At 40.5% G+C, this 13,592-nt stretch overlaps 1 protein-coding gene across 14 annotated transcripts in view; it reads right to left on the bottom strand.

The window, feature by feature from the left end:
* Window positions 1–13,592, bottom strand: part of PPFIBP1 (PPFIA binding protein 1) — a 113,016-nt gene that overhangs the window by 4,726 nt on the left and 94,698 nt on the right. For 9 of the 14 annotated variants that reach the window (XM_082783158.1, XM_082783155.1, XM_082783153.1 and 6 more), the window contains 9 exons: window positions 12,753–12,924; window positions 11,224–11,256; window positions 8,910–9,051; window positions 8,325–8,453; window positions 7,487–7,637; window positions 6,088–6,199; window positions 5,845–5,933; window positions 1,830–1,952; window positions 468–593 (listed from right to left, as the gene is read on the bottom strand). In XM_082783158.1, coding sequence (XP_082639284.1) covers window positions 468–593; window positions 1,830–1,952; window positions 5,845–5,933; window positions 6,088–6,199; window positions 7,487–7,637; window positions 8,325–8,453; window positions 8,910–9,051; window positions 11,224–11,256; window positions 12,753–12,924 — 1,077 coding nt within the window. The remainder of the gene's footprint in view (window positions 1–467; window positions 594–1,829; window positions 1,953–5,844; window positions 5,934–6,087; window positions 6,200–7,486; window positions 7,638–8,324; window positions 8,454–8,909; window positions 9,052–11,223; window positions 11,257–12,752; window positions 12,925–13,592) is intronic. The other 5 variants (XM_082783151.1, XM_082783156.1, XM_082783150.1 and 2 more) reach the window with 3 other exon arrangements.

Below are 13,592 nucleotides of genomic sequence, written 5' to 3'. Positions count from 1 at the left end.
GGAGAAAGGATATACCTATCGATCAGAACAAGCTTCTACAAGTATAAGTCTTTAGCCTAGAGCATCTCATGCTAGAGCAACTAAAAGCAATGCTGGTTTGACACTGAAATTACAGATTGTATGAAAGAATTAAACCCCCCTCACAAAAGAAAAACATACTCAGGTCTAGGAAGGAAGATGGTGGAAAGTGGAGAACACCATCAAATTGTGAGGGGGATACAGGTAAACAAACTCATCGCTTTCCAAACTAATTTTGCCCAAGACATTCATGTTTTTTAAAACTATAAGGTAATGAATTTTGACAGCAACTTATTATTAACCAGAAACAGAAGAAAAAATAAGAGTGGCTGCAGCAAAGATATCAGAACTTTGCTCTAGCAATTCTCAGTGGTAGTGGTTTTTTTTTTTGTTGTTTTTGTTTTTTTTTTTTATATAAACAGATTCAGCCTGCCTGCCTAAAACCTTACCATCAGTCCCCCATGCACACCACTCCCCCGCAGATTAGGTGCATACTCTGCCAGATCAACAGAGCGTAACCACTCCATCACACGATGATTGGTCCACTGGGTGACTTCAGAAGGTGTGACACTACTCTATGAACAGCAGAAAAAGGCAGTTAAGGAGACTTCCCAACACAGCTGTCGCAGCCTAACCTTTACTGAAATAAACCTCTCCTGTCTTTAATGCACACAAGCCCACCTTGCACTTGAGAAAAAGCTTCCACTCTTTTTGGATTACTATCTTGCAGCAATGTCAAAGCAGAGATGGGTCTGGACCAAACCCCACACATTCCCCAAGTACTGCAAGATTTCAGAGCAGATATAAACTGAAATTTCATCAGAAATATTTTACCTCTGTATTGCAAAGGGTTCACAATATGCTGAGCTCTCCTGAGTTTCTTAAGCTGCTTCTTCAACTCAGAGTTAAGATACTGACAAGTCTAGGTGATGGGGACACTGATATGAAGCTACCTTTCTGATGCTTTTCTAGCCATAACAAGAAGAGTCTAAAGCCTTCCAGCAATGCAGTATGGTTTGAAATCAGCCAGTTTCAACTGTGGTTCATTCACAACATGAAATGTTTTATCTTTCTAATAATCTAAGCCTAGAACTGATTACAGCAGTGATTAGCTTGTGTTTATCCTACTGGGAAGTGATCATCTTTCTTGCTCTGTTTGTAGGAAGTTGTGCCAAATAACATGAGCTGTGCCTGTGAGTTGAGTGGGCAGGTCTGTATCATACTTCATGCAGTTTGAATATCTTCCTGTGTACTAAGAATAGTTGCAATTTCTACCAGTGCAGCTGAAAACTAGCTATCTCCACATGGTGCAGATAGGCATCACATATCTAAACCCAAGACTCTGAGTTGGTTCATCATCCATTGCCCTAGTCAGTGTACACTGCTTCCAGAACGAACTGATACCAGTTTCCCATCTGATAAGAGTACCAAATTTCTTTTACAGAGGAAATTCTGACACTGCCATAGACTTCACAATTACATAAGCCTCACAGTAACTGTGCACTAAGTTTAAGATGACTTCTGTTACTGAAACATATTCAAGGCAAAAGAGCCAGTTGTCACCTAGGAAGAGGAATGGGAAATTTGGCAGAGATTTGACTCTAGGGCCTGCAGAAGAAAGAAGTGGTGTTCCAGGTAATTACAGCAGGGCATGAAACTTGGGAACAAAATAAGAAAGAGGAAGCAAAAAATGAAACAAAATGAAATAGAAGACAACCAATAAAAGGAGGAGAGGGCAAAGAAGGAACAATCACAAACACTCAGAAAAAAACTAGAGGATTCTTCTTCACAGTTCCGTCTTCAAGCAGTACCTCATCTGATGGCCTCCTGCGCAGACAGTTAGGCTCAAAGTTATTTATTCTCAGAACTTGGATGGCCCTTTTGATGCTGAGGTGGTGGAGGACACTGACAACTTTCAAGGACAGCAAGTCATCCTGTCGAAGAGGAAGGGGGTGTTAGTAAACACAAATACACTTATTAGAGGAACTAATGTCCAACTGTAGGAGACTGCTTTGGACTCTGGCTTAAAATGTCACATCTGATACATTCTGGGATAAAATTTTAATAAATGAGACACAGGATGTCAAGCCATCTGTCCCAGAAGAAAATCTTCCTATGTTGCTCCTATACTAGCTCCTGCATGATGTTCTTCACATGCTGTATGGAGCTTAGTACAAGAAATCTGGAGTGATGATGATGGGAGAGAGTGAGATGATGCCTCCTCCGCAATCCTACTAGAGACAGGACAGCTTTCTAACCACACTGCATCAGAATCAGATGGCATTTTCATTTAGTCCTGACCAAAGTTTTAATATCACAAACATCCAGCTCGAAGTTTAATTTAAAACGATAAATTACCCTGAAGCTGATCGAGGCATTCTGTATAGTTAAAATGAAAAAAAAAAAAAAAAGGAGATAAAAATATGAGGTTATGTCAGGTGAATTTACACCACATCATTTTCAGCATGAGATGAGCCACTTCTCACACATCACAGGGTAAGAGCACGCAAAGACACAGGCACACTCCTCTCTACAACACATTATGATACTAACAAAAGCAGATGGTTCTTTCTCCAAAAGCTTGATCCTCCCAATGTTTTTTTACTTACACATTAATCTTGTAGAGAAATTGATTTTAGAGCTCACACAGACCAGCTATTTAGGTTCCCGCTACTCTTTCATAGAAAGAGTCACACATCTCCTGACACATGTGAGAATTTCTACCATGCCAAAGGAGACACTGCCTCACAGCGTCCCTCTCCCTGCACTGGCCACCAGGTGCAGCCTTTGGCTGAATAAGTAGCTTTTAGATGTCAAGAGCTGGGAGAAGCAAGTTTCCTTCCCTCTTTGTGACAAGAGCAGCAAGCAGCAGTTTTGCTCTGGTTCCATTACACCCCTTGTTCTCCTTCTTATATTCAGGGCTACTTCAAATCACTGAGAAGGGGAAGAGAGAGTCATTTGGCAACCGAGAGGGCTTAACTCACAGGACACAAATGGTGAAAACAGCTAAGGAGACACAAAGTTTAGATGAGGCTTGCCGGCTAAAAAAGGCTGTTGGTGTGTCCTGCTGATGGGTTTCCAATCTATGTAATGCAGAAGATGCCATGCTTTGCCTACCTCTATTTTCACTTCAATGTCTAGCCCCAGAAATTTATCATATCAAAACCAAAATAATCAGATTCTGTCTCACGAGAGAGACATGAAAAACTTTCATGCAGGAGCGAGTTACATGACCAGCCTGGAGAGACTTCCCAGCCCACTCTCAGCTAGGTACTGCAGCACCAGAGAAGGGCTACAAAGAACCTCTGCACTGCAACAGGGGTCACATGCTGCGAGACTTGCATTCTTGCTATATTAGGCTCTTTGATTATAATTTAATCCTCATTGTGCCATTAAGTGTCTCAAAGTCTGATTCTTTTCTGGTACAAGTTGGCTGACAAATTAATTTATGCACCTTTATGTCAGGGTTAACCTGGCTTAATATTAAAACATTAAGCCAGGTTAACCCTGACATAAAGGTGCATAATGTTTTAATATTACATGTGTGTTATAAATACTGGACTATTTTACAATTTTGTCAGAATAATCTATGACTAGATTCTTCACTTGTCCACATATTTCATTGTTTTCGGCTAACCTTATGATGAATTTAAGATTAGAGTTTCTATTTCATAGTTTGCTATTTTAGTTTGAGTTGGGGTAAATCTTCACGTGATTTTTAAAAGTATTTTTCATACTTTGCATACAGCTATATTTAGTTGATTATTTACACAATCTGCTAAAAATTTGATGGTTCTACTCTAAAACATTCCTAGCAATTTAAAATTAAAGGGAATTGACAGGAAGAATACCTATTTAAAAGGCAATGCCCTTGCTGCATTTCCCTCCTCTGTCCACTTTTCTACTTTAAGAGAAAAAAAAGACTTGAATAATAGAAGTTCCTTTACCACCTACACTGTAGCCTATCAGCATTCAATGCTTATCTAGTCAATAGTGATAAAGTCTCCCAACACAAGATCAACTTCAGCAGAACCTGCTGGCAGCAGATCTCCATGATTTAACAAGCAAAAGAAAGAAACTTCCTCCTCCTTTAATATTAATGTCCAAACTCAAAAACAAAAGGAAGCAAACACCAAAACACCTTATGCAAGCAGCAAGTACTCGAGTATCTGACTGAAAAGCACTTGACAGCAAAATCATGTCAGGTAGCTGAGCTAATGTGAGAGCTGTACAAAATACATGCAAACACGGCATAAAATGATAACTTTTACTCTGTTCATAGCACAACTCATGAGGGAGTACCACTGCGACTGACTTCTTTGTTACAAAGAAGGGAATAATACTGGCAATGCTCAGTTTCCATTTACTTCTTCAGAGAAGAACAAATGCCTTATAAGTCATCTTACCTGATGTTTTAGACAAATGAAACGTGCTAGGTTGGCTTCACCTGACAGGCACTAAAGTGGGTAGCTGACACTGGTTGTGTACATTTTGAAATACATTATACAAATGCTATTAAATGTGTCCTGTTTTCAAACAAGCTGTCTCTTAAAACTGCAATTCTCTTCAAAGAAAATTGCTTGGGTTTTCTTACCCTAAGCATCCACATCAATATGTAAGTAGATTTAATATTTGCTCACTGAAGAGAAGAGAAGAAAAAAATTCTACCTACTTCTATTAATTAATAGCATCACGAACAGCAAAAGCCCAGCTGCATGAAATGCGACCACAGAATCTGCACGCTTTTGTGTACTTACACATGCTGCCTGAGCACATCAGACAACATCACAGACAATTAAGTGCAAGATTGCTCATTACTCAAGTATGATTCTGGGCTCTTGCTTACTTTGTTTGCTCTTTCACTTTAAGATATTGTCTTTAAAGCTGGAAAGACTATAGGAAATACTTGCAGGTGAGCTGTACTATCTGGGCTTCTGTTTTCTACAGGTTGCAGCTATTAGCATTAACACAGGATACCTACTACAATTTCAAGCATTCTGTTAAATTCTGCGATACAGCATGTGCAAATATGGCATCCCAGAATATCTTTTTAGCATTAGCAGTGCTTCTGACACTCTCACTTTCTCTCTGCAATCATGCAGAAAATTTGCAGGCCCAATTTCTGAACTGTTCAACAGCTTTGAAAATACTGACATCTCACGAGACATATGAGATGTGTAGGTGTTGGAATGAACTCTGCTTTTGGTACATAACATGAGTATATGTGTAGCCTCTGCAATGTTGCAAGAGCAAGTGTAAGCTCCACCTTTAGCTTCCTTTCAATAGATCTTGTCATCTGGGGCAAAACTCAAATATGCAGATGGTGACCTCACAGTACTTCTAAGTTTCTCTTTAAAACTTTGAACAAAGACCCAGAGTAATGTGCAGATGGTCTGCTGGCCTCCAGAGCTGTCAACTTTCCACTCTAGGAAGCTACAAACCAGACTGCTATGACCTGACTCCTCATCCTCTGTAAGATGTCTATCTGGTCCTGCTCTCCCCAGCAGGATCTGAGAACAGATGTCTGTGTTGCCAGAGCTGCCCAAGCAGCCACAGATGCCCTCCAGTGCCCCATAAATGGGATGCTTATGGGGACAGCAAGGATTTGGCTGGTGCACACTCCTGTGGGAGGGCTGAGGGAAAGAGGTTCAAGTGTTAAGTGAATTTAATATCTATGCAGTCACAATGATGGCAGGTTGAAAGCAGGTCTCTCTAGCCTCACCTGGTCTTTAAGTGAGCTGTCTGGAGGTATGCCAGTGTGCTTTGAAGTGAGGAAAAACTAAGAACATGGCAAAGATGTCAGGAAAAGAAGAAACATTTACTCACCACACTCATGTAATGAAGCATTCGGCCATCCACCTTTCCTTCATCGAACTGGGTCTTATACTGGGGGAGGCCAATGTCATCCAGCCACCCTAAGACCGAGACAACCACATTAGTGCAGCAAAGCTCTTCTCGATTAATAGCAACCATGTCTGTTGGTGCTATTATCACTCTTTGAGCCTTAAATTTGCCATGATTAGGAACCCCTACAAAAAGTTGCTGCTTCAGCATGCAATAAAATCTTACTTGTAACCCAGTGGTAATCCAGTTTTCCATGATTGTTTTCCTCTTCAGACCCAAGCGCCTGCAGAGCAAGCTGAAGCTTCTTCCGATGCAATGGGTGCTTTATCCCAAGCTCCTGTGAAAGTAAGGAAAGCAGCAAAGCTTACGACAATACTGTACTTTATTTCTCCCTCTGCTAAGAATTAAATATGGTTTCAGAAAGTCACAGTGTAAACAGCACTTGATGGTGACTTGGCAGGTATATTTCCCATTGCTGAATCCCAAAACTATCTCAGCACATGCTTGGAATTATGGAAATGCCAGCTCACTGGAGTGGATTAAGAGACGTAGGTTCTAAAGAACTATATGAAAATATCAGCCATAGTATTGCCATACCAGCTTAAATCAAACAATTTAAAACATGTTAATATTCAGAAAAATACTTGATGTGATTACAACCTTCCCTCCCACTTAGGCAGGTAAGGTTAAATGTGTTAATTATTTAAAAGCATATAAAGGTCCCAGGAATTACTGAAATTTATTTATGCTTCCAAATGCACAAGAACTTCCCCAGTCTAGAGGTGCAAGTGCCGCCATCGAAGATTTATTTAATCCCATGTACACTTTTACTAGCACTCACTGGTTAATGTTATCTCTGAATACCACAAACCACTATGTCCACATCACACTTCTTGTATTCCAGTTGTAGTATAGTATAACTAAAGTTGTAGTATAGTATAACTTTGAATTAGCTTACTAATTGAAACAACTCCCCCCTTCCCTAGGGTTACTATTTCCTGAGGGTAGTAATTATTAAAAGTTGGAAATTCAAACATTAGCAAACATTGTGGATTCAAAGTGTAAACTAAACCAACTTTTCTTTTTTTTTTTTTTTTTTTTTCTTCTAGTTTTAGGAAACAAGACAAACGATTCCATAATTTAAGACAAAGACAATGGTCACCCTGTGTGTAACAGGGTGTATGCCTCTTTGTAAAATGGGCAGAAAATACATCCAGACCAAAGCAGCAGCTTTTTACAACTTTTTCACACAGGCATAAAATAACTGTGCCATAAATAAATGATAATGAACCTGTTTCAAAGCTGTTTGATAATGAAGCACTCTTGAGTGCACGCTTTTAAAAAGCAGCACAGCCAATTCAGGTGTCCATGTCTAGTGAAGTTAATTCACAAACTTCTAATTAAGAGTTTCATTACAGAACATTACATTTCTACTAAATGTCACCTACAAAGAACCAGATTTTGCATTGTTGCAGATGATAAATAAAAAGAAAACTAAAAAAATTTTTTACATTTTTATTTTGACTAGATGCACTTCACAGTGCAGACATGATTTACATTAATAGAAATACTTTTTTTTTTTTTTTTAAGTTTAATTAAAAGTAGTGTTTCTAGTACTTCTCACCTTTTCCAAATCCTGCTGAGAAGCCTGAAGAAGTGTTTGCCCCGACAGTATCCATTGTCTGCCATTACTTATATAAGAGCCTAGTCCTTGGTCCTGGAGCCAGTTGCAAACCTGCTCTTTCGTCCACTTGGCAAATGGCATGTCCAGCTCACTTCAGAAGATTTTACAAAAAAAGAGATTGATAAATCCCATGCCTCAATCTTCTGCTTTCATACTTAAAATAATAAGAACAACTGAGCCATTCATTCATAGGTATTTGGTGGGAGCTGGGGCAATCTCCAGGGAAGAACGTGCATCATGATCAGCTGCTAGGTAAGCCTTGGAATAGCGTATCTCTACGTCAGAATTGTTAGCACCACAAAGTGCTAATTGCTACTGATCTCGCATCACCATTACAATAAACATAATCTATTAATGCTACTGGCACAATCACCTTTGCTGCCTAGGGTGGCTAAAACTCTAAATAAAAAATATAATATTTCACTTTTGCCTTTAATCCCTAGAAATGCAGCAGGAAATATACTGGAGGAATATCTCTCATGGCCACACGAGGGCTCATGATCCATTTTGTGCAGCCTTACAGATGCACTCCTGCAAAGTCACAGGCATGAAAAGCTTCACTCAGCAGCAAGATCCCACCCCTGGGCACCCACCACCCAACCAGCCTCAACCTTGCCAAGACCACTTCTCAAAGGAAGAAATAGCATGGATCTGCCTGTTTCTGCTCGCCAGGGGAGGGAATGTATCCTTTTGACATTGTGATTCTCCTTTTGACCCTGTGCTCTACTGGAGCTGCCAGGAAGACAAGCATTGGCACACTTTTCACCACTCATCTTACTTGTGAGATTGCCCCAGGTCTCGAGACCAGCCTAGTCGCGGCCCTGCAGTTGCTCTTGTCCCTCCTCTTTTGAACTCAGTCTCGGACATGTCATCTAGGTTGAAGGTGGTAGACTGACTTCTTTTAAGTCTAGATTAATGGAAGGAAGTATATTCATATTTGACCAAGGAAAAGGAATGCTTCTACTAGTACAACCAACACACACAAGATTTCCCATGGGGTTTGTAGCCCTTCCTGCACCCACCACCAACCCACCAGTAGCCAAAAAAAAAAAACAAACAAAAAAACCTTAAATACCATGCTCCTGCTCTTGTGACGGTCACACCAGCCATGCCCATAGCCTGCCTTGAACAGACCACAGGGCCACTGGTTGGAGAGGGGAAAATGGAAGATGAGAAGCTGAGGCAGATTTGACAGAAAATGCGTACAAGAAGACGGAAGACAGAGCAGTGCTCCTGCTAAGCCCACCAGCTTCTTCCTCCCAAAAGCATCAGCTTGGGCAGCCCCAGTGCTCGGCTAGAACCCTTGCAAAACCCTTTGCAAAATCCAGCTCTGCATAATGGTCATTTCGCATCTTTCACTTACTTTCCAAAAAACTTCTTGATTCCTCTGGCCTTTTTCTTGGAATCTGGAGAAGGCGGAGTCATCTGTAAACTATCTGTTTCTTTTGGTCGAGGGGGCAAGCCAGCCAGATCCAAGTGATCTGCAGATCCTTTTTCTGTTTCAGCTATTAGAAAACAAAGTTCCATCAAGACTTGCTTTCACAGCACTGTACAGACACACTCCTGAACTCTGGAACAACTCTATCTAAAATTATTGAGCTTGTCTTCCTCATTCATGGGCCTTACTGAAACACTCCAAGGCAATGTCCTTGCTGGTTGAGTAGGCAACAAACATTTGGTGAATTAATCAATGATTTAAATCCCACATACACTCTTTCTCAGGGAGTGTCCTTTCACAGAAGCCCAGGAACAAATCAGTGCCATAGCAGAAGTCCCCAGAGCCCCCAAAAAAAAAATAAAAAAAAAAATTATTATCCTGTGGGCATCTTTCCTAAAGATCTGCAGTATCTCCTAAATTCCCCACTCAGAAAATTCCAGCAACAAACAGTTCCTCCTACATCCCAGGAGTAAGAGGGCCCTTTCACCTCATTGGTGGAAAGAGGGCTTCCCCCATGCAAGTTCTGAAGTGTTTCGTTCCTCTGTAGAGAAATACCATGAAGTCTAGGCTCTGTCTGAACTGAATCTTCTCTTTGGAGAGAACTATAGAGCACTCTGATTAACGTGAAAAGTTTGATCTATAGCTGTTTTCTTTGACAACAAAACTCACAAGTGAAGTTGTTACAAGACTGTTTCATAAAAGCTAAGCTAACAAAGAACAAAACTACTTAAAGACCATTTAAAAAGAAATTACACAAAATTGCAGTATCTATTAGGCTACATAAGCAGAGATGTGGCAGCAAAGTGCTAGATAGCTGAATAAAGTCACCATAAGTCACCATAAAGTGGCTTATGCCACTTGCTTGCTGAAGAACAGTGACAGCACGAGCCTGCTCAGATGAAGCAGCTGTGGCAAGGCAGCCTACAGCAGGCTGACAGTCAGGCCTGCAGCCACTTTTACCCTGTTTTCATGTGGGTGTGTAATTAGATGACCATCGTTTGTTTTTGACATGGACTCTCAGACTTCCAGGAGAAAACACGTTGCATGAATCAAGCTAGAGCACACACTGCTGGGACACGTGGTCTCAGCATACCTTTCTGCTGAGCAAAATTTTAGATGTTTCAGATAGACTACATTTGAACATGCCCCATTTTCCTTCAGTGATTTACAAGTGAAACCTCATAGTGAAGCAACAAGGTCACATAAAAGATTATTTCTTCGTACTTTGGTTTGACCACTACTGAATATGGGAATTCTGCCATTGAGAGACAGCGGTAGTGTCAAACCAGGCTTTTGCATTAGTGATCTTTGCTTTAATCGGATAAGAAAAAGTGCCAGCTTAGAAAAAAAAAAAAAACAAAAAAACAAAACAAAACAAAACAACAACAACAAAAAAAAACACATTTAAACATAATTCTGAAGAGAGAGATCAAGGACAAGGCTAGATGCATTAGAAGCAGAGATTTGCGGGTATTGCAATACTTGCTCCTTGTACCTTGCTCCACTGACACAACCTCTAAGAGGAGATGACATTTATAGGGCTGTATGGGAAACCAAGAGGGCCAAGAGCACTTGTGTTTCTTTGTCAGCAAGGGTGACACGCAATGGCTGTGCTGCCACACCAGCTGACACAGCTCCATTTGCTAATGTCAGACTCTGTAGGTCCTCCCTGTCCTTGCCAGAATCACTCAGGGAATGCTCACATTGTGAGATCAGGTTTTACTACATAAATAGCTCCATCTCAATCTGCCCCGATTATTTCTCATTCATTTACTACATAATAAATATAACTACTTCTCAGAAGAGAACTTACATACCCTTCCCCTCAGAGCTCCCCTAAATGAATGCCTGAGAAGTAAATACACTCCAACGCTGCTTTGCCACCCTTCAAGTTTATACAGGGGTGTCCAAGAGGGGCACCAGCACAAAGGTGCCCCATGTGTTTATATGTTGCTGATTCTCAGTTGCTACCTTGGTCTGTAGGTAACTCTGTGCTCAAAGCTTTGGCAAAGGTCTCTGCAAATTAACCCGCAATCTCTCATTAGTAGCAGCTATCAAAAAATTGCACAGCTGACTTATAGCAGAGGGCAGATGTTACATGGAAACTCCTTTTAACAATGCACAGTTTTGATGCAGAGCTCTCGTGTAGCTTTTGCTTTAAAAGTGTGTGGCCATAACCAGCTGTTAGCAGCAGTCACAGCGCAGTGCTGGTACAGGCAGACATGCAGTATTACTATACCTAAGGTAGGTGCACTTGCACTTCGACTGCGATCTTCAGATATCCAAACAACGCACATAACCACACGCAGCACAAGGGGAGAGAACACGCAGAGGGACAAGGTAAAACACATTTCAAAACTTACATCAGCAAAATACAGGACAAAAGGAGGGAGGTACAATAAGGCACATGCACCACATACAACATTGAATTTACAGAGAGATTAGGATTTCCAATTCGCTGCTAATCCCTCTCTCACAGAAAAAGAAATGCAGTAAAGATCCTTGGTGGAGAGGTTAAAACAGCACCCTCCATCACTTCAGTGCAGGGAGGTCACCTGCTATGTGACTCATGCAGGCTCCTGTGGGGTGGCAAGTATCTGGACAACAGTTTTACAGATGGAAGCACTGAAACCTGGATAACATGGGTAACTCACTCAAATCCACAGAACCATGCTCTAGATGGCCCATCTTCCAGCCTTTTATGACAGCCACAAGAACTCCATCTTGTTAAACAAATTTCAGGATGAAACAGATGATTACACAAAAGAATGCACAAAATAAACCAAAGCAAAGTCTAATCCTCAGAACAGACTGTGTATCTACTTCAAGTAAGCTAGTAAATTTCCATGCCACACGACACAGGTAAATTATGTGCAATGCATAATAAATGTGTGAGCATGTTATTTCTTTTAAAAAATGACCCAGAATTGTCATTGGTAAGTAAAAGCAGGAGACTCTTCTGCTCAAGACAGAAGAAGCTGTCCCCTTTTATGCTTCTGAAAGATAGAGCTAAAGTCCTAAATTTTGTGCAATAGAAATAAATTTTAGATAAATGGCAGTAGATCTGATGCACAGACTCACTTGATGCTTGAACAGGAACAGTGTAAATACTACTGTAGCAGAGCAGCTAATGCAAGTAGGATTTCAGCTACTGGTAACAGCAACTTCTGCATTAAGCAAAATATTTTATTTCTTCATCATCCAAATGTCATCGAATGACAAAACCAAAAAAAAAAAAAACACTTTCCATCACAGGTCTAGAACTCAAAATGAGCTTGAATAACTTGTCAATGCTGTTCTTGTTGTCACAATCTCTTTTGCAAGGCTACTTAAATACGCATAAAATAAAGAGGAAGACTGAATGTAGCTGCCTCATTTCCATACATCTGAAAAATCTTATGAAAGATAAACTGAGGATGGGACCGTGGGAGAAAAAATACCCACAAGTCTCATGTGCGAACTACCACCAGGCAGCCAGCATTTCAGAACTGCAGCATTCTATTACAAAGTCTCAGGGGAGATATCACAGCAGAGGTTAAGACAGATCAACTAATTTCATTACATCAGAGAGGTTTTCTCTGTCTGTTGCTTCATTTTTTCCAATCATTCTACTGAGAACAGTACCACCAAGTCACAGTGAGACCAAGGCTGGCTTTCCTGCTTCTTAGGACTGTTACAGCACCCAGAAAAAAAATAAACCTCTAGTTCTCTGTTATTAAGACATTTGTCAAAATGCACAGAATCTGAGTGCAGGTGCACAATACCTACCCAGATTTGGGGCACTTGCAGTCCTCTTGTTATTTTTTATCTTGAAAAAGCCTCGTCCAAATGAAGATCTGGCTTTACGGGTACCAAAACTATCCTCATCTCCTGTGACACCGTGAGAAGGAGATTTTGGAGGGACAGTTGCAAAATTATTACCTTCCATTGGAGGTTTAACCTGCTTAAGGTAGGGAAACAGTCAGTATCAGGGAACTGCAAAGGACCTTTTAGAAAGATACAAAGTGACTGTTGACAGATAACCTGAAGAGTCATTCCTTCACTTTTGTTACTACAAGAAAACAAGGTAAAAAGCATAAAGGAGAACACAGACAAGATCTTCATTTGAATATATTCAGGATCCAGGATTACTACCACTAGCTTCTAAGAATAACGTGTTGTCTTGAAGATGTTTCTCAGTTTCTGCAAGTAAGGCTTACAGGTATGAAAACGATAAAAATACAGTCCTGGAAGGCTTTGAACTCTTCCAAATTTCCAGGGTTTCTGTCTCCCCCACTGGTAGCTGAAGGGGCAATGGGAAGCAACGAGGGAGACAAAACCCCCACACTAAATCAGTTCTCTGCCAAGTGCCACATAGCCCCTTTCATCTTGTTACTGCTATGCAATTTCAGAAGAAATTAATTAAATGATTATGTCCACTGACCAAGCTGAGAGTAAGCACATAGCGAAGCGTAAAAATGACAGGACAGAAAATCAGAAACATCAGTTCACCAATTTCAAGTAGTAGTTTTAACCTTTTTTGCTGTTTCAGTGTTTCTTTAAAGGCAGAAAAAAACTCATTCACAATCTAAACACATTCCTTTAGCTTTTGCTGAATGGATACCACAT

Source organism: Aythya marila (assembly GCF_965140915.1).
Source record: "Aythya marila genome assembly, chromosome: 1".
Taxonomy (NCBI): Eukaryota; Metazoa; Chordata; class Aves; order Anseriformes; family Anatidae; genus Aythya; species Aythya marila.
Note: the sequence above shows the minus strand (reverse complement) of the source record. Positions and strands in the feature narration are given on the sequence as shown.